Below are 19,477 nucleotides of genomic sequence, written 5' to 3'. Positions count from 1 at the left end.
CAATGGTCGTACTCGTACAACGGTGCCCTAAATGATGTATTGACTTAATCATCCCCTCTGGTCCTGATTTATTGGATTTTCTATGGTAAAAGAGCTTGAAAAACTAGTATAAAAGCAGAACACCATCACAGCCAAATGCATGCTCATATACCACATGGCTTTGATCAATCTTGATCTTTCATTTTTCTCAATTTTTTCCTTGCTCGTATTCCTTCTATCCCTTCTCAAATGGTTCTATGCTGCTTCTAAACCCCAGAAAAAGTTACCACCATCTCCACCAAAGCTCCCAATTATTGGCAATCTTCACCAGCTTGGCCAGTTTCCACATCGCTCCCTCCAATCACTGTCAAGAAAATATGGTCCACTCATGCTGCTTGAACTGGGAAGCAAGCCAATGCTGGTTGTCTCTTCCTCTAATGCAGCTTGCCAGATCTTGAAAACCCATGATTTATCCTTTGCAAGCAGGCCTAAATCGGGCATCCCAGATAAACTCTTTTACGGAAGCAAGGACATAGCTTTTGCACCATATGGTGAGTATTGGAGACAACTAAAAAGCATTTCTATGCTTCATCTTTTGAGTAACAAAAGGATTCAGTCTTTTCAACATGTCAGAGAAGAAGAGACGTCACTCATGATCGAGAAGATCAGCCGAATGTGTTCTTCCTCAGCTGTAAACTTAAGTGACATGTTTTTAATTCTCACAAATGATATAATCTGTAGGGTTGCCTTGGGGAGGAAGTATAGCGAGGAAGAAAATGGGAGGAAAAGTATGGAGAATTTGAAGGTGTTTGGTGAGTTACTGGGTATTTTTGATGTAGGAAACTATATTCCTTCGCTTGCATGGGTTAATCGCTTCAATGGTTTAGATTCTAAAGTGAAGAAAACAGTTAAACAGATTGACGGATTTCTTGAGGGTGTGATAGAAGAGCACATGAATAAGAGGAAAGGAAAGGCTGAAAGTGACTCTACTGCTGAGGCAAGATGCCAAGACTTTGTAGATATCTTGATTGAGATTAATGAGGAAAAGACTATGGGCTTTGCTCTTGAACGAGATGCTATGAAAGCTATCATCCTGGTAAATTTCTCTCTCCATCTCTTTGTATTGGTAGTAAATCTTTGGGATTGAGGCAATGGTTGATTTTGGTGTAGTTGCATACGGTCGTTTTATTCTTACTTTTTAAATTTGGTATACACTTATATCTCACTAAATTGGCGTACGCAAGTGATATTTATATAAGTTATATTAGTATAAATCAAATTACCTAAGAAATCAATAGTTGTACAACATATAAATCACAATCGAACTTGTGTCAAATTCTAAATCTTTTACCTGTTTTAACCACTCAAACATATAAATATTTAAGTGTGTTGAGTTAAGCCTTATGAAGCCTGGATTAATAAAGGCCAATTGATACCCCTAGTCATAAGACTCATAACCTTCAAGAGTTCTGAAGGTTGTGAATGGAGCAATATTGGCTTTTGTCAGTTGAGATTTGGCAAACCTAAACTCAATCCATTTAAATATTTATATATACATTAGAACCATAAAAGCTCACAAACCTTAGGCTCTTTATTGGACTATGAGCCACTACAACAAAAATGGTCTTTTCTGACATGTCTATAAGGACACTTGCTGGTTTGTGCCATTATAACACTTCTATCATGACACTAGTTATCAACTCAATAATATATACTCTAATTTTTTTTATTTTATTTGACATAAAAATAATAATGTACCTCTAGACTCCCTATTATGACACTTGCGGAAATGTGAGATACACCAAAAAAAAATTAAAACACAAAACGACGTCATTTGATTTTGGTGGAAGATCCCTTTGCCAAAACACTTAGTGAAATCTCAAAATTTCATTTTGCCTCCTAGTGAAATTTTGCTTCTTCTCTATCTCTCGCAGAAACTCTCTCTCTCGGCAAACTATCTCTCAAAACTCTTGGCCAAAATTTTGCTTTCCCGCAGAGTCTTTTCTGTTGAATCTCTCCGCAATCAAACTACCCTTGCTTTCCCATTGAAGGGATGTAATTGCATGATAAATTTTTGCCCTAAATTGATTTCTCTCGGTTGCCTAAATTTTTGCCCTCCGCCTCGCTCGGCCACTCTCCTCTCCTCTGCTCCCTACCTCCGCCGTCCCGTTGCCCCTACTCCTTCCCTCTCATCATCAGGTTTAGGTTCGTCAAAACCAGAAAATGGAACAACATGACATCGAAAAGGACGAGTTCGGATTCTCCAGAAATTATTTCTTAGCAAACGAATTAGGCAATTCCGGTAAGAAATCCAGCCGCATGCTCGCAGATATCGATGTCGTCGATGAACAGGTTATACTCTGCAATTTTTCTATATGTAAATTTGGTTGGTGGTTTCCTGCAAAAAGAGTTACCTTTTTGGGCCTTTTTCCTTACTGAATAATGCAGGAGCTAAGGGAAGCCCTTGCCCATCTCCCCAACATTTCTAATTTCCAAACTGGTGTCCGACGAAAATTAGGGCTCTGAGTCTGAGAGAGACCTTAGATTTGGGGCAGTATTCGCAGCATCTGCAGTTATTCTTTCTTCGATTTCAGCGATCAGCAGCAAATGTCGCCTCCTCCTGGACCCTACTCCAGCACCAGCACTCTCGCCTTGGTTAACCATCCACCTCCGCCAGCTTTAATTTCTCACAATTTCATTGATGTCTGATCTAATTTGGATTTTTTTTTCGTTTTCGTATAACTGGTGGCAGGTGGCTCGTGCTTCAGCCTTCACGTTTGGAGTCGTCTATGGAAATTTGAAGCTTAAGTATCTTAAGGTATTATTCTCTATTATTTTTCTATTTTTCTCTAATTTTTGAAAATTTTCTTTTGTTTACTTTTGTCTGATTTTGAGTTCTTTTTGGGTAATTATTTTTTGTCATTTGGTGATTTGGGTTTACATAGTCAGAAATGAACATGTAAGGATATCTGTTCACTTTTCTGTTCTGCACTTTTGTTCACTTGAAAACTGCTTTTCTGTTCTGCTGTAAGAATATCTGTTCCATAGCACCATATGTCAGAGAGAGCTGTAATGCTATTGAGATTTGTACAAATTCATTAAACATAGGATAAATAGTTGATAATGCAAATGTTTGTACTTGTCATGAGTTCAATTTGTGTGACAAAATAATGTATTTTCATTTATTTTATTTGAGTATTTTGTTGGCTTTGGGCTTTCATGACACCGTGACTCTCAGGCCAGAATATTGCAAAACCCATTCTGGCTACGTATCCTTCTCAAATGTCTCAAATGGCCCTGCTTCTGATCATTCCGTTGTGAAGATATCAAGTAGGAGTCATGTGTTTGTGCATGACTATCAGAGGCCTACTTACAAATCCTGGGGTGACGTGACTCAATACTATAAGAGAAGAAAGGAAGCTTATTGTGCTGAACGGACTTCTAGTTTGCCTAGTTTGACAGATGGAAGTGATCACAAATTTAGACAACAAAGCACTGATAATGACTTATCTTGTCCATCTACTAGTAATTCACCTCTCTCGTTCAGAAATGTTCATGATTCAGCTTGTTCTTCAGGAAACCTTAGCCTACCGAATATCGTAAGTGTGAATACAATTGCACCAGATCGTGAGATGAAGGACAACTTTTCAAGTAGCAGACAGTCTTATACATCAAATAGCCAACAAGCAGATATACACTGGAAAATCTCTCCGAGGACAATGCAGTTACTTCCAAAGTCTTCCCAACCTAAAATTTCCCTGCCAAAATTATTCGAAGAACAGAAAGAAAAGTATCCCTCAATTGATAAAGGCAGTGCTCATAATGTAACAAAAAGGGAGGCTGCTGCTGAAAAGTCTGTTGGTGTTGACAAAATAAATGGAACCCCCACAGGAAAAGGATCTGTGGAACCAGAAGCTATTATCCAGTCAAATCTTCGTGAGAGGCTTGGTTGCATTTATGACAAGGTTCTTGTGGTTGATACTGTCTCTGCTGCAAAGGAAGTAGTTGGTATGCTCACAAATCAATACAGGCATATGGTCCATGCATGTGACACGGAAGTATGTTTTTCATTTGACTTGCTTTTAGACTATTTTACATTTGCATACAACCAGTTGAATTCTGTACTTTAATTATCTTATTCGCTTAATATTCATGTTCTCTCCAGTAGCATTCAATTTTTTTTTGGGAGCTCATTTTACTGGTTTCTGCTAATGTCTAGGTATCAAAGATTGATGTTAAGCAGGAAACACCAGTTGATCATGGAGAAATTGTATGCTGCAGTATTTATTGTGGACCGGAAGCGAATTTTGGAAATGGCAAGTCTTGTATCTGGGTAGATCTTCTTGATGAGGACGGGAGGAATCTTTTGGCTGAATTTGCTCCTTTTTTTGAAGACCCGTCAATTAAAAAGGTAAAGATTTTTTGTATGTAATTCTATGTGGGGCTCTTTGTTGCTCATCAGTTCTTCGAATGATTATATGCCATGTGGGGAACTGCACTGGCTTGTTTTTTTGTAGGTGTGGCACAACTATAGCTTTGATAACCATGTTATAGAGAATTATGGACTTAAACTTGATGGTTTCCATGCTGATACAATGCACATGGCCCGATTGTGGAATTCATCAAGAAGATTAGAAGGTGGGTATTCTCTGGAAGCCCTTACCGTGATTCTTCTGTCATGTCTGATGCTAGGTTATGCCTTGGTGAAGAGTTGATTGGTAAGGTGTCAATGCAAAACCATCTTTGGGAAGAAAAAAATTTCTGTTCACTTGAAGCTCCTGAATCTGTGCAGAGCAATGGGTGGTGTAGAAAGGTTGAAATTGAATGGGGAAACCATGCCCTATCCAACAGAGTTCAGGAAGCTGTCCAGGCAATGTTAAACTTTGTCAAAAGAGAGGGCCCCAAGGGATGGGATGACCCATGGAGTTAAATATCAACTTTTTTTTTCCTTTTTTTTTTGAATTGTTATGTCATTGAATTCAGGCAATGGTGGTCCTCCTTTTAGTTGTTTGATTTTTTTATAGGTACGGAATGGCATCTATAGCGAAGTTAGTAGATTAGTATAGTTTCTTTTCTTCTGAAAGAACTTAGAGTTTCAATGGAAAGTTCAAAGACTTGTATATCTGACATAATTGTGGCATGAATGAAGTGAAGGATTATTTGTTGTTCTACATTGGATCTCGGTGTTATTATATGGTGTGATTAATTTCTCTTTACCTATGTATTCCTAGCAATTAAAAGTGTTAGCATAGCGTAGCTTCTAAAGCAATATTCTAATGTGGTAGAATAGCTATCTTGACACTTTCAATTATCAAGAAAAATATTTTTGTTGGTAGATGAGATGCTATAACAACATAGTTTTCCTGACACATTTTAATGCTACGAGGCTATCCCCACATTGGAAGGGACAACACTCGTCCCAGGTGTGAGGAAAGGTAAAATGTCAGCCTAGATTATCTATACTGACACCTTTAAATGCCGCTAAAGGGCATTTTTGTTGTAGTGAGCCAGCCCAAGCTAGCTGATATTTATTGATTTTTAAAATCATTTCAGTGATAATGTTTGATTACTACATGGTTTTGAATAAAGCTGGATTCGTACATAATAGAAATAAAGGCTTATTGCCATTGTATAATCCATACATGTTCTAATGCAACACTTTCGTTGATTCCATTATTTAGGATGTCTTCGGTGCTGGATCTGATACAACACATTCAGTTATGGATTGGGGAATGTCAGAACTTCTAAAGAACCCCAAAGTCTTGCATAAATTGCAGGCTGAGGTAAGAGATGTGACTCAAGGAAAGCCAGAAATAACTCGAGCTGATATGGAGAAAATGCAGTACTTAAAAGAAGTGATTAAAGAAACTCTGCGACTTCATACTCCAGTTCCATTACTGGGTCCTAAAGAATCGAATCAAGACGTCAAAGTAATGGGGTATCATGTACCAAAGAACACGCAGGTACTTGTGAATGCTTGGGCAATTTCAAGAGATCCGTTGTTGTGGGAGAACCCGGAGGAATTTCGACCTGAGAGGTTTTTGGGTTCGAGTGTAGATTTCCATGGTTTGAACTTTGAGTTAATTCCGTTTGGTGCTGGACGAAGAGTTTGCCCGGGTGTCCACTTCGCCATGTCAGTAACTGAACTTGCATTGGCAAAACTGGTCAACACATTTAACTTTACATCACCTGATGGAATCAATCCAAACGAGTTGGACATGACCAAATCATTTGGTATCACAGTCCACAGAAAATTTCCTCTGCATGCCATTGCCACACCATATTGTTGCTAATATCTTTGATTATGATGTAACTATAGTGATGGGTTATTGTATACTATGCCCTGAGGATACCGAATAAGGGGTGGGTTTGGCGTTATCTTGTTTGCAAGATGTAACTATAGTTAATAATGCTAGTTAAGTTATATACAATTTACTGACAATGTTGGAATTTCGCAGTGGCTTAGTCCCTCTTTTTGGTGTGATTATCATGGGTTCAGCCATATATTTATCGTTATTATATAGTGATATAAATTTACCATTCTTATAGTAATGCATTGATCTAAGTTACCATTGGTGTCGGCCTAGTGATTACGGGATGGCTCTTTGAATTCTCTTCGCTATCAGATTTAAGACCTAAATTTTGTGCGTAACAATTGAGATTGAAAGGGCATGGGAAGGATTAAGAAGGTATTTAAAAAAAATGTTAATCCAAGTTAAAGCCGCTGCTGGTTCTATTGCGACATCATTAGATGGAGCCAAGAGCGTTGCGATGGTTGTTCAAGCTTTTGTGTTTGTTACCACTCGATGTTTAGGACTTATGAACAAATCATTACTGATTACCCGTACCATTTATGAAAAAGATTGATACCTAGCTGGGGGATATACATGATTATTGGCAAGAATTACAGTTCAATGAGCTTCAGGATAATACGTACATTTAATAGGAGACCACAAATGACAATTAATGCATCAGGCAAAGGGTCAACACCAACCCACTGTTTTCTTCCTTGAAGAGCTAAAGTCCAGGTCTTGTGCCTTGATGAAGCATAGTTATGAGATTAAGATCATATTGTTCTGGCATTCCTAGTCTAAGAACAGCTGAACTTTGGTTAGCTGACCTTCAAAGTAGCCTATGAGTCCCAATCCTTCACAAATAAGATCCAAAATCCTCAAGAGAAACTTCCGTGCTTCAAAAAAGGTTGTATGAATTGTGGTGCTAATCATTGTAAGGGAATTCCTGACTTCATTCTTATTTAAATAAGTTAGGTCATCCGTAGAGGCTTTACCGATATCTGGTAGGCTTTTCAGGCAAAGATTGAATATGATCCTCCACAGGATGGCAACTGTGTGTGACGTTATCACTCCAGTAGTGAAAATCTTCTTTGTGATAATTTAGAATGCTTGAGAAGATTCTGCAGATTTGGCTGATGTCGCTGTCGTTGGAGTAAAAGCCTAGCAGCCTAAAGAATTCCTGGATAACATTCATTGTCTCCTCCATTAAGCCTTTAGAAACTCTATGATTAATGACCTGAACTAACAGCATTTACTTATGAGTAACAAGATTTTTTTTTTTTCATAAACCGCCAATCATATCTGGCGGGCGAGCTTGGTTACCCTATTTATTAACTCAAATCAAAGTCATATAAAGTTGGGAGAGACTACAAGAGACCTTCTCTTAGAGACTAGCTGAGGGATGCCTCCTAAAATACCTAAAGCAATCAATAACCAGGCGGTCAACATTACACAGTCCTTGCACAACCCTAGGCAAAGAATGAAAAGACAAGAAAAGAGAAAACTTGTGTATGGCACTACCAAAGGTAGCCAAAGAATCTGCCACCGCATTGCCCTCCCGGTAGATATGGTGGTATGTGAACCCTGTTCCAAAGACCTGACCAATACGATGGAATATCGGAACCACTGATGTCGGCGCACCACCAATCCCTTTGATGGCGTCAATCACAATCTTGGAGTCGCCCTCAACCAAACCTGCAGTTATACCCATCAACAAACACAATTCAAGCCCTGTGCCCAACGCCCTAGCCTCAGCCTGCAAAGACGTCACGTTTGTGTAGCTCTCTGAAAAAGCAAAAACTAGTCGACCGTGTGAGTCTCTCAATATCCCCCCTCCCTCAGCCTGCTGGGGAGCTGTAAATGAGCTATCAAAATTAAGTTTATAACCTCCTTCTGGGGGTGAACCCAGTGAATATAGCACGCTTGTACAGACATCTCAACCTGCCCAAGCTGTTGAACAATCCACTGCCAGCTTGTCTCCAGAAAACCCCGTTGTAGGAATGGAAACTTCAAGACCAACAACTCTTTCAGGTCACCCAAAATCCTATTCGAAAGGATATCGACCGACAGAACCTGTCCCTCATATACAAACCCATACCTCGTACACCACAAATGCCATAAAATTACTGGGGGCACAATCCGTGTGAGCCACTGCAGTATCCAATTCGGTGAGGAAAATACCCACCAGCACATACACCGGTTGAAAACCAGCCTATCATGTGAAGAGAAGTCAAATGGCACTTCAAATCGCCTCCAAATGACATAAGGGGTATTCCTAAGGGAAAGAACGTGTTGTAACGTCTCTGAGCTAGACTCTCTGCAACAATAACAGCGGGACGGCCCGTGAACATTGAACTTGGCCAGCACATCCGATATTGGTAGCGTGTAGTGCAGGACACGCCACACCAAACAAGAAAACTTCAACGGTAGGCCTTCGACCCAGACCTGCTTGAAAACCCACGATGTTCCAGGGTCCGGATCCACAAGTATCGCAGCAGAGCTGATGGTAAATCTCCCAGAGTATGTAGCAGCCCAAACCAGCGCATCTTTGGAGCCCTTTAGCCAGCAGAAAATCTAAGAGTCAATTCTCCTCAACAAATCCTTCGGAAGCACCGTATTCAGCTTTCCCAAATCCCATCCACCATCTGACCAGTAGTCCGATATTGCCTCCAATCCTACAAGATGCGGGAACTGCCACGCCAAAGGCCCAACGCCTAACCAATTATCCCACCAGAACGAAATCTCCCTTGCTGTCAAATCCCAAACTGCGTAGAGTTCCACCAGCGCCCTCACCTGGAGCATCCTCTTCCAAGTAGCCGACGCCCCGACACAGGCTGCACTTGATTCGGATGGGAGGTATTACAGTACCTCACCCTCATGAAATCCGACCACATGGACCCGCCCATTCGGAACCTCCACCATAGCTAACAAGAAAATGACTGGACCGTGGTGAAAAGTGATCGGAGCGCTAATCTTCCTACCTCCTTCGGCTGGCAGAGGTGCGTCCATGAGAGCCAGTGTCTCCTCGTCTCACCCTCAGCCGATCCCCATAAGAAATTCCTCAATATTCTGTGGATATTATGAATCACTCCATTTGGGGGGTTCAAAATCGATAGCAGGTAAACCGGCAATGATAGCAACACCGATTTGAGAAGAACTAGACGCCTATCGAAGGAGAGCCACTTGGATGCCTAGCTCCGTATCCTACTAGCAATGGAGTCTACCAACCCCGAGAAAAGAGAACAAACTCTCCTCCCCAAAAATATAGGACATCCTAGGTATTTGGGAGCGCCTTAAACGAGAACCCGGTGAGCCTAGCCACTACCACACACCGGGCTGGAGGACACCTAGTTGGGGCAAGAAAACAACTCTCCACCTTATTAACAAGTTGCCCTGAGTAATCTTGATAGTCCTGAAGCACTTGCATCACACACCGAAGCGAGCGAGCATCCCCACAAGAGAAAACAATAATGTCATCAGCATATGCAAGGTGAGTAATGGGGCAGATATTCCTTCTTACTGAAAATGGAGTGAAACTGGACTCATCAAGCAAAGCATTAAGGCCTCATGAAAGAACTTCCACTGCAATAACGAATAACACGGGGGAGAGCAGGTCCTCCTGCCTCAACCCACAAGCAGACTTAAAGAAGCCACATGGCTGGCCATTTACCAGGACAGAGAAGTGACAGTTGGAAATCAGGCGCCAGACCATATCAATGAAAATTTTCCCAAAGCCAAACGCACGCAGCACCGAGATTAGGTAGACCCATGTGACTTTGTCGTATACTTTGGCCATATCTAACTTTATGGCTATGTTCGCCCCACGAACCTTCTTATTAATTGCAGATATCACCTCTTGGGCCAACAGGACATTATCCGATATCAATTTTGCCTTTAACAAAAGCGCTTTGCTGAGGGGAGATAATTTTAGGCAATACCCCTTCCAACTGGGATGCCAGCAACTTTGAGATGACCTTATTAACAAAGTTGCAAAAACTAATAGATCGGAAATCTGTAAAATGCGATGGGTTTGCAACCTTTGGAATAAGTGCAATCAGTGTTGATGTGTACCCAACTGGAAAACTCCCTCCAACAAAGAACTACTGAACCGCCGATACCACATCATCCCCCACGATGCCCCATGAGTTAGTAAAGAATTTCCTCGTGAATCCATCTGGTCCCGGCACCGACTCCCATCCATAAAGAAAACAATTCTTTTAACCTTGTCACCATCCGGAACCCCCTGCAGCATCCCATTCTCCTGCTCCCAACCAACTTAGGGATGAGTTTCATTAGATTCGGCGCAACCACGCAATCAGCGACAGCAAACCCGGATCCTGAGAAAATGCTGAATAGAACTGCTCTGCCATGACTTTTATCTGATTAATATTCTACTCCCAGTTGCCATCGTTCTTCTTAATTCGGTGGATAAATAACTTAGCTTTCCTCTGTCACACCGTCGCATGGAAGAATTTCGTGTTGGGGTCCCTTTCCCGTAACCACTTGATCTTGGCCTTTTGCTGCCAGAATCCCATCTCCTTACACAATTCCCGCTTCAACCTCGCCTGGGTGAGGTTTAAAAGAGTTTGATTTTGGTCAGAGTGCTCTTCTTCTAGGGCTAATACCTGTACACGTACTGCCTCCTCTGCCTTCCTGACGCTATCAACAATGTTGCCAAAAACTTCTCTATTCCACTTACTTAGTGCCGATTTGACCGCCTGTAACTTCAGCAACAATCTTCGGAGAGGCAGTCTTTGTACAGGCGGCAACCATGCTTGTTGAACAATCTCCAAAAATTGGGGATGGGATCCCCAAGCATGCAAGAATCGGAAACTCTTGCCAGGAGTAATTCCTTGATGGCGTGCAGAAATCAGAAAAGGTGAATGGTCCGACCCCGCCCTACTCAAGTGTAGCATCGAAGCACTTATCTGCAACTTCTCCCACTCCGAGTTCACCAGCATACGATCAAACCTTTTCCACATGCGAGATCTCCCAAACCTATAGTTACATCATGTGTATTTGGAGCTCGAAAACCCGACATCGCATAACTCTACCCGTTCAATAAAATCAAGAAAATCTTTTGCCTTGGACTGGGCAAATGGTCTCCCACCCTTTTTCTCCTTAGCCCCCAAAATCACGTTAAAATCACCCATCAACACCGTAGGAAGTCCATAGGAGCATAACAAGGCTAGATCCCCTACAATATAGAACGCGCGTCTCTATCACAAGACACATGGATGAAAATAGCCAAAACTTATCTACTAAGAAATGGGTTAGACATCCGTAAAGCAAGAAATTGTGCACTCTGAGCGACTACCACAGCCGACCAGGAATGATCAAAAAACACCCAAATGCGACTTTCAGTGTTTGCTAACCCATGAGGGAAATTTAGCGTTACCCGCACAGAATCCAACTGGGACAACCCAAGGAGCGGCTCACACAAAGCAACTAAAGACAACGAATACAAACGACACAACTTTCGTAACCTAGCTATAGTGGGTTTATTACCCACTCTCCTAGCATTCCAAAATAAAGACATAATCATTTAATAGAGGGAAAAGTAGAATAGCAAGGAGAAGAACCTGTCTTCTTATTGCGGCGGGCCACTGTATGCCAATCACCAGTCCCTCTTGCTTTCTTGTGAGATTAGCAACAAAGCCCTTATCAGCGGCCTTCTCCCCATCATCCTCGCCAACTATCTCATCTGTTATGCGCTCCAATTCCTTCGCCGCAGTGCTCTGATTTGCCTCATCCACCATCTACTCCAACCCCCCATGGTGGTAAGCTCCTACACCGTGACGGTCAGCTCCTGTCCTTCCCCTACTAGCCTCCATAGTCACTTCCTGAGCGCACGCACGATCACCCACCTCTGCTGGAGCATGCACGTCCATGGCCATGACCCTCTCGACATGATGGCAGCTCGTTGCCATTGGATTTGGGGCAGCAATGGGTGCCACGCCTTGGGCAGTTGGTGCCAAGGTCCTTTGAGTAGATACCAAATCCTTCCCGTTAGCGTGCAGAGAAGCAACCGTAGTTACGTTGTCAGTCTGAGGCAGGGAGTCACCCTTGCCTGAGATTTCCACAGTCAGGAATGTTCCACCTGTCTTAACCGCGGCCACTGGAGGGTAGGCAGACCCCACCTGATCCTTTCTCCTCCCCTCCCAGACCCAGCCATCGAAACCCTCTTCGGTTTGTATGTCGCCACTGCCTTCTTTCCCTCCACTTTGGGTTGACCCAGAACCTCAGACCGTAACTCAGGATTCTTAATCCGACAATCACCCTTTTTATGGCCTTGATACAGGCAATGAACGCAATACTTGGGAAGGTTTTCAGGGAGCAACGTTTGCCAAAACCAGCCTATCGCCCATAGAAACCCAAACCCTACGCGGCAGCACCTTCTGAAGGTCCATCTCCACGTATGCAATCCCAGCGTAGTCGTGGAATCCACACACAGCGGCCGACCGAGGCAGCCTACAATCGCAAAAAGACACTCTTTTTGGAACAAGTGAACTGGGAACTTTGGCAAAGCGAACCAAACAGGTACTAGGAAAGATTCATGATCAACATGGAAATCTATGGTCCATTTGAAAACCCTCATTGGAGCTTCCTGTATGTACCAGATAGAGCGTGACCAGATGCAGTAGTAGTCCGCCTCATTTAAAAGCCGAATCAGAATGTGCCTTCGGTCCAGCAAACCCAACGAGACCGTATTTTTCAAATCCAAAGTTTGGAAGAATTTGCGGAGCTCCTTCATGGATAGGCGACCTTTGGAAAATTTGCCCACCAAAGCAAATTGGAAAGGGGCCACAAGTCTCTCAACGTCAGCCATAGAAAATCTCACAGCCGGCTCCCCCCTGTGAATAGAGGTGGCGGCTTGAACTTTTGGCCCTAAAGAGAACAGCAGTGACGTAAAGGATTTAGCTTGAAAACCTAGCGGCTGATTGGAAGAAACCACGTCGGCAAAAGAAGGACGGAACGCGGCCTACCTGCCATCTTGTGGCAGTATCCTCTCCCCCAGAGAGGAGGGCTGGTCGGCCATGGAGGCCGGAAGCCCAGGCTATCCTAGCTGAAAACCCTAAACCCACGAAAACCCTAGAAACATGCAAACCCTGGTAGATCTCTAGTTCTTCCGATCAGTATCTTATTTGAAGGGACCATAAATTGTTCCGATCATTAACTTTTTATCTGAAGTGTCAATGTCAAATCTAGCGGATGCTGATAAAGTTATTTTTGATCTGTATAGGTCAATCGTCAAAAGCTATGAAAACCTCACTCTGATTGTGACTGATTGGTCGAAGCCCCACCTGGACTTATCTCTTCTCTGGATACCCTTCAAGACCTCTCTTCTCCAGCCTAGACAACCCCACATGCATGAAATTGTTAGATCAAAGATGGTAAGAGATAGGGAAATAATGCGTTCCAAATGATGGTCTTAGACAATCATCATCAAGGATTATGTTTAATTTTTTAGTTCAAACAAAACCAGTACTATGAACCTGAAAGAATACAAATTCTTGGCTTGCTTTCATAATCAGCTCAATGACTTCAGCTTGTTTATGCCTGCAGCTTCTTCAAGATCAATGGTTGGAATGTTGATAGGGTGCAAAACTGTTATTCAATTTATAATTATTTTTCCCTTGATTTTAGCTAAATATTGTATTAATTGATTGATTCTACTTATATTTAGTATTTGGTGTTAATTGTAGGGAGGTGGAACAAAAAGGTGATAAAAGATGTGATTTTTGAAAAATTACTTTCAAGTCTAGAAGACTCTGGAATTTATCGCACACAGAGATTTCCTAGTTTGAGTTAAATATGGACATCTTAGGTGGAATTTGGAAGACTTTAATTATATTTTTGAGTTGTAGAGTTGAATTAGGAAACATGAGTTATTATTGTTTTTATTTCCTTTTTTTCTAATTAGGCAACAGGCCTTTATTATGAGTAGTAGACGTGAAGTAGGAAACAAAGAATAAGGGAAACTGAATTCCCGTTTGATTAGTACTTCGTAGAGTAGAAACAATAAAAAAAGGGTCGTGACTCTTTTGCTAGAGAGGAGAAGAACGGCCGCTTGGCCTTTCTATTCATCTTTTCTTGAGTTTTCTTCTTTTGTCGAACGTTCACGCAATCTTCATCAATGGAATTGTTTGGGTTGTTCTCAATAGAGAGTAGCTAAATTTCTTTTTCTAGTTGAAAGTCAACTTAAAGACTCGGTTCCAAACATCTGTGAGATCGTATTATTTTACTTATTTCTTTTATTCATTGGTATTCGTACATTTTTTTATTTAACTTCTTATAATTGTTGTGTTATTTGAATGTTAAGGGTCCGACATTTGAATTAAACTAATAATCTACTATTAGATTAACCAGTTGAATCCGTAATTATTTGATTGGTTAATGCCAGTGGCGATTTACATGATTGGTCCCATATTAGGAAAACATATGATCTAACTTAAATAGCGTGTTTGTTGGTTAGGGTTGGATTTTTCTAATTCTTAATGCAATCAAGGAATTAAATCCTACGATCGTACCTAAGATTGTCTCTTGGTTAGAGAAAGAGTCAACAGTTGTACCTTGCCTATCAACAAAGTAAGGAAAAGTTGGTTGTCAGAGTTTGTTGATAGCTATAACCAGTCTATTAATGAGTAATTAAATTATCTTTGCATCGATGATCAGTTGAATGGACTGTGTCTGAAAAGTTGCACCTTTAACTAGAATCGTATCTACTGTTGACTAACTCCTATTTATTTCCGTTAGTTGTTATATTAGGTGGTTAATTAAGTTATTTTTATATTTTCTAAAATTCCCTCTATTCGGGACTTTAGAAGAAATGAATTATTCCCAATCCCTGTGGATTCGAGCCTACTCACTGTTATATATAAAAATTTGTATTTATCTTGTGTAGATAATTATTATTGCATAGGCTCGACACCTGTCAATTTTTTGCGCCGTTGCCAGGATCTGGTACGTAATTAATTTGTTTCTTTTTGAGTTCATCTTATTTTTATTTTTATTTTTCTCTTAATATTATTTTTTTTACTAGTTTATGACTGCTAACATTTAATATTTTTGTGATAGATTGGATTTTATTCTTAGGAGGAGTAATGAAACTCGTGTATTTTCTAATGGTCAATATTTAGATACATTGACCTTTTTTGGAGAAAGATTGACTGTTGCAACTTGTGGATTCTGTTATGCCTCAAATCATTCAATTGATAGGTGTCTCATATTTCAAGATGGCCTGAATGCCCCAATCGATACTTTTAGAGATTTTTCACCCCGATTTCAAACGTTGTATGACCCTTATTGAAATGAATATGATCAAGGATGGCAAGATAATTCCAATTTTAATTATGCCACAGGGCCAATAGATTTTCAACAGCAAGAGTCTCAAGAACCATCATTCACGCCAGGTATGTCTCTTGAAGAAATGATTGAATCACTAGCTACTAACACATGTCGATTTCATCAAGAGACACAAATGAACATTCACAACTTGGTGGATCGAGTGCGTCTATTGACATCTAGAATAATGTAATTGGCTTCTCAAATGTGTGAAGAATTGCCCTCACATACTATTATCGATCTTGAGAAAGATAAGAGTGCAATTACCTTAACATGTGATGAGGAGCAGCAAGAGTCCTTAGGAGAAGGATCTACAGATGCAGTTGACAATGAAAAAATAAAACCCCAATCTCTAATTGTTCGAGTAGATGAATTCAGCAAACAATTCTCAAATATGGTGACATCGTCTCCATTCTCTAGCCAACATTGCCCTGTCTCTTATTCTATAATTTCTACTAGTGCGATTAATTTTGTTATATCAGAAATTTTTGAGTTTCATGGCAGGAATAAGTTAGGAGTAGCTATGGTCAAATATCTTGAACCGATAAGTGCTCGTGATGGAGAAGCAAGTGAAGAATTAAGGTCATTGTTTAACTGTTTGGTGCCATCTACTAGTCAATGGAAGAAAGCAACTAGTATGCTTAATGACCATTCTATTTACGAGGGTTACTAGGATTACATAGAGGATGAAACATTGAAACGAGTTATAAGATTTTATTCTCCGTGAACAAGCATAGCAATGTCTAGCCAAAGACATTAAAGAAAGACGCTTATTGGGAGGTAACCCAATTCAATTTTTTCTTTATTTTTATTATTAGTTTCATTATATTTATCTTATGTTTTTCATATTTAGTGTGTTTAATTTTCATTTTTGATGTTTCAATGGTCAGAAGACTTTCTCCCGACAGGACGTGCCCGTGCGTAGATGGCACATGGTAATGCGCTAATAATCCGCTCCACCATCAGAAACGTTAACACCATCATGCCGTGCCCACGGCTACTCGCCTAGAGAGCTCATGTTTCGAGTTTGAAGGCCAACAAGGCAACATGACACTCACGCGCCTAGAGGGCACGCTGTAACTCGTAATTAGTCAACTTTATCATCAGAAGAGTTTCAACCAACAAAACATGCCCACGTCTTGTTCCAACAAGGGGGAAGTAAAAAAAAAAACAGACAAAAACATTTTTCTTTCTTTCTTTCCTTTTCTTTTTCCTTTTCTCTTTCCTTTCTTTCTCTCTTCTTTTTTTTCGTCTCTTCTTTCTTTCTATCTTTCTTCCCTTTCCATTTTCTTTGCCATAGCTGTCCATCTTTCTTCACCATCGACTATTACGTCCCAAGGAAGGTCACCGTTGCTATTGGACCAATTTCATCCCCCTCCAATTTGCTTCACCGTCGGCAATCGTAGCCCCTAAAATTTGTCGGCCAAATTGGTGCACCACTAAAAGAGATTTCTCACCTGCATAGACAAGTCCATCAAATGGATGGTCGGTTGGCCAATGTCGAGCTTCACATGTCTTTTGCCTCTTACCCATAGCTATGCCACAACACCTCCTGATGATCAGGAAAGTTTCATTGCTCCCTTCCTCAACTTTTATTTTTTTATTTCTTACATTAGGGACAATGAAAGATGTATGTGTGGGGGGTAGTATATGAAAGTATATTGGAAAAGTACAAGTGTAGGCATTTTTGTTGGAATTTTTGTTCAACTTTGTCGAATTTTATCCAATTTTTGCCATTTCTTGCATATTTTTGTGGTTATTCCTGATTAACAATGGCTAGATATTTCAAAATTTTCTATTACTAAGGTTTTATGTTTTAATGTATCAAGTATGGCATGGTTAAGTCTAAGCGTGTCTCTCTGGTGAATATTTGAGATTTGTGACTTTGACCATTTTTGATTAACTTTTCTAGGTATTGTAAATATTTTTCTGCCATTTTTCATATAAATTGGTTCAACTATTAATCTTAGTTCTCCATGTTTGGGAGATGAAGCGGACTTGTGATCTTTAAGTTTATTTTGTTGCTAATCTGTGAATCATATTTGGTTATACTCCACTGGTTATCGTTGCATAGTAACTAGCGGTTTTCGCCAAAAGTGTCGACTTTCGCGTCAAAAAGTGGTGATAGCTATGAGTATGTGGTCATTAAGTGATGAGAGTTGAGTAACCGGGCTCCGTCATTTAGTAGATGTCGGAGTTTGCGTCAAAAGGTTTGAATGGCTGAGGACTAAGTTTTTTCTCCCGAATTTAAAAAAAAACTCAAGTGTGGAGATATTTTAGAAAAGAAAAAAAGATGTACTAATAGTGAAAAATGTGAAAGTGTATTTTGTTTAATAATCGAACTATTTGCTAACAAATGTTAGTTGAATATTTTATATCCTTAGATTGGTTAATCAGAAATTGGGAGAGTCTTTTGGTTATAAAAGCTAACCAGAGAGATATCTTGGAGACTAACCACTAGTGCTTGACATGTGTTTTAATTGTATCTTGGCAATGGGTAATTTGAGTGATAGCCATTATTTGAACTTATTTGTTTGATTTGTTGTTTTTCAAATTTGAGGACAAGCATGATCTAGGTGTGAGGGGAATTGAAAGGGTGTAAAACTGATATTCAATTTATAATTATTTTGCCCTTGATTTAGCTAAATATTGTATTAATTGATTGATTCTAGTTATGTTTTGTATTTGGTGCTAATTGTAGGAAAGTGGAGCAAAAAATGATAAAAGAGGTGATTTTTCAAAAATTACTTTCAAGTCCAGAAGACTCGGAAATTTATCACGCACGGAGATTTTCTAGTTCGAGTTAAATACGGATATCTTTAGTGAAATTTGGAAGACTTTAATTATTTTTGTTAGTTGTAGAGTTGAATTAGGAAATATGAGTTATTATTATTTTTATTTCCTTTTTTCTAATTAGGCAATAGGCCTTTTTTATGAGTAGTAGAAGTGAAGTGGGAAACAAAGAATAAGGGATGTCGGATTCCCGTTTGATTAGTACTTCGTAAGGTAGAAAAAATAAAAAGAGGGTCATGACTCTTTTGTTAGAGAGGAGAAGAACGGCCGCTTGGCCTTTCTGTTCGTTTTTTCTTGAGTTTTCTTCTTTTGTCGAGCGTTCATGCAATTTTCTTCAATGGGATTGCTTGGGTTGTTCTCAATGGAGAATAGCTGAATTTCTTTTTCTAGTCGAAGGTCAACTTAAAGCCTCGATTCCAAACATTTGTGAGATCGAATTATTTTACTTATTTCTTTTATTCATTGGTATTCGTACATTTTTTGGTTTAACTTGTTATGATTGTTGTGTTATTTGAATGTCAAGGGCCCGATATTCGAATTAATTTAATAATCTACTGTCAGATTAACCAGTTGAATGCGTAATTGTTTGATTGGTTAATGCCAGTGGCGACTAGCGTGATTGGTCCCATATTAGAGAAACATGTGATCTAATTTAAATAAATTCTTGTAGCGTGTTTATTGATTAGGGTTGGATTTTTCTAATTCTTAGTGCAATCGAGAAATTAAATCTTACAGTCGTACCTAGGGTTGTTTCTTGGTTAGAAAAATAGTCAACGGTCGTACTTTACCTATCGACAAAGTAAGGAAAAATTAGTTGTCAGAACTTGTTGATGGCAATAATCAATGTATTAATGAATAATTGAATTATATTTGCATCGATAATCAGTTAAATGGACCGTGTCTGAAAAGTTGCACCTTTTGTTCGAGTCGTATCTATTGTTGATTAATTCCTATTTATTTTCGTTAGTTGTTTTATTAGTTGGTTAATTAAGTTGTTTTTATATTTTCTAAAATTCCCCCTATTCAGGACTCTAAAAGAAACGAATTATCTCCAGTCCCTGTGGATT

The 19,477-nt window shown here is 39.9% G+C and overlaps 3 protein-coding genes across 3 annotated transcripts; all 3 read left to right on the top strand.

Annotated features, from left to right (window-relative positions):
* Positions 1 to 154: 154 nt before the first annotated feature.
* LOC113766263 (cytochrome P450 71A3-like) lies at positions 155 to 1,126 on the top strand. The gene has a single exon (XM_027310473.1). It carries the CDS (start codon positions 155 to 157, stop codon positions 1,124 to 1,126), a length of 972 nt encoding a protein of 323 aa, XP_027166274.1.
* A 1,337-nt stretch (positions 1,127 to 2,463) lies between these two features.
* LOC113766262 lies at positions 2,464 to 6,793 on the top strand. Its single transcript, XM_027310472.1, has 3 exons — positions 2,464 to 2,634; positions 2,732 to 2,787; positions 6,742 to 6,793. The coding sequence occupies exons 1-3, from the start codon at positions 2,587 to 2,589 to the stop codon at positions 6,791 to 6,793; spliced, it is 156 nt and encodes a 51-aa protein (XP_027166273.1). The 5' UTR covers positions 2,464 to 2,586.
* On the top strand, positions 3,150 to 5,128 carry LOC113764540 (DNA polymerase I A, chloroplastic/mitochondrial-like). The gene is made up of 3 exons (XM_027308458.1): positions 3,150 to 4,037; positions 4,199 to 4,390; positions 4,497 to 5,128. The coding sequence occupies exons 1-3, from the start codon at positions 3,150 to 3,152 to the stop codon at positions 4,692 to 4,694; spliced, it is 1,278 nt and encodes a 425-aa protein (XP_027164259.1). The 3' UTR covers positions 4,695 to 5,128.
* Positions 6,794 to 19,477: the final 12,684 nt, after the last annotated feature.

This window comes from Coffea eugenioides, chromosome 3 (genome assembly GCF_003713205.1).
Source record: "Coffea eugenioides isolate CCC68of chromosome 3, Ceug_1.0, whole genome shotgun sequence".
NCBI lineage: Eukaryota > Viridiplantae > Streptophyta > Magnoliopsida > Gentianales > Rubiaceae > Coffea > Coffea eugenioides.
Note: the sequence above shows the minus strand (reverse complement) of the source record. Positions and strands in the feature narration are given on the sequence as shown.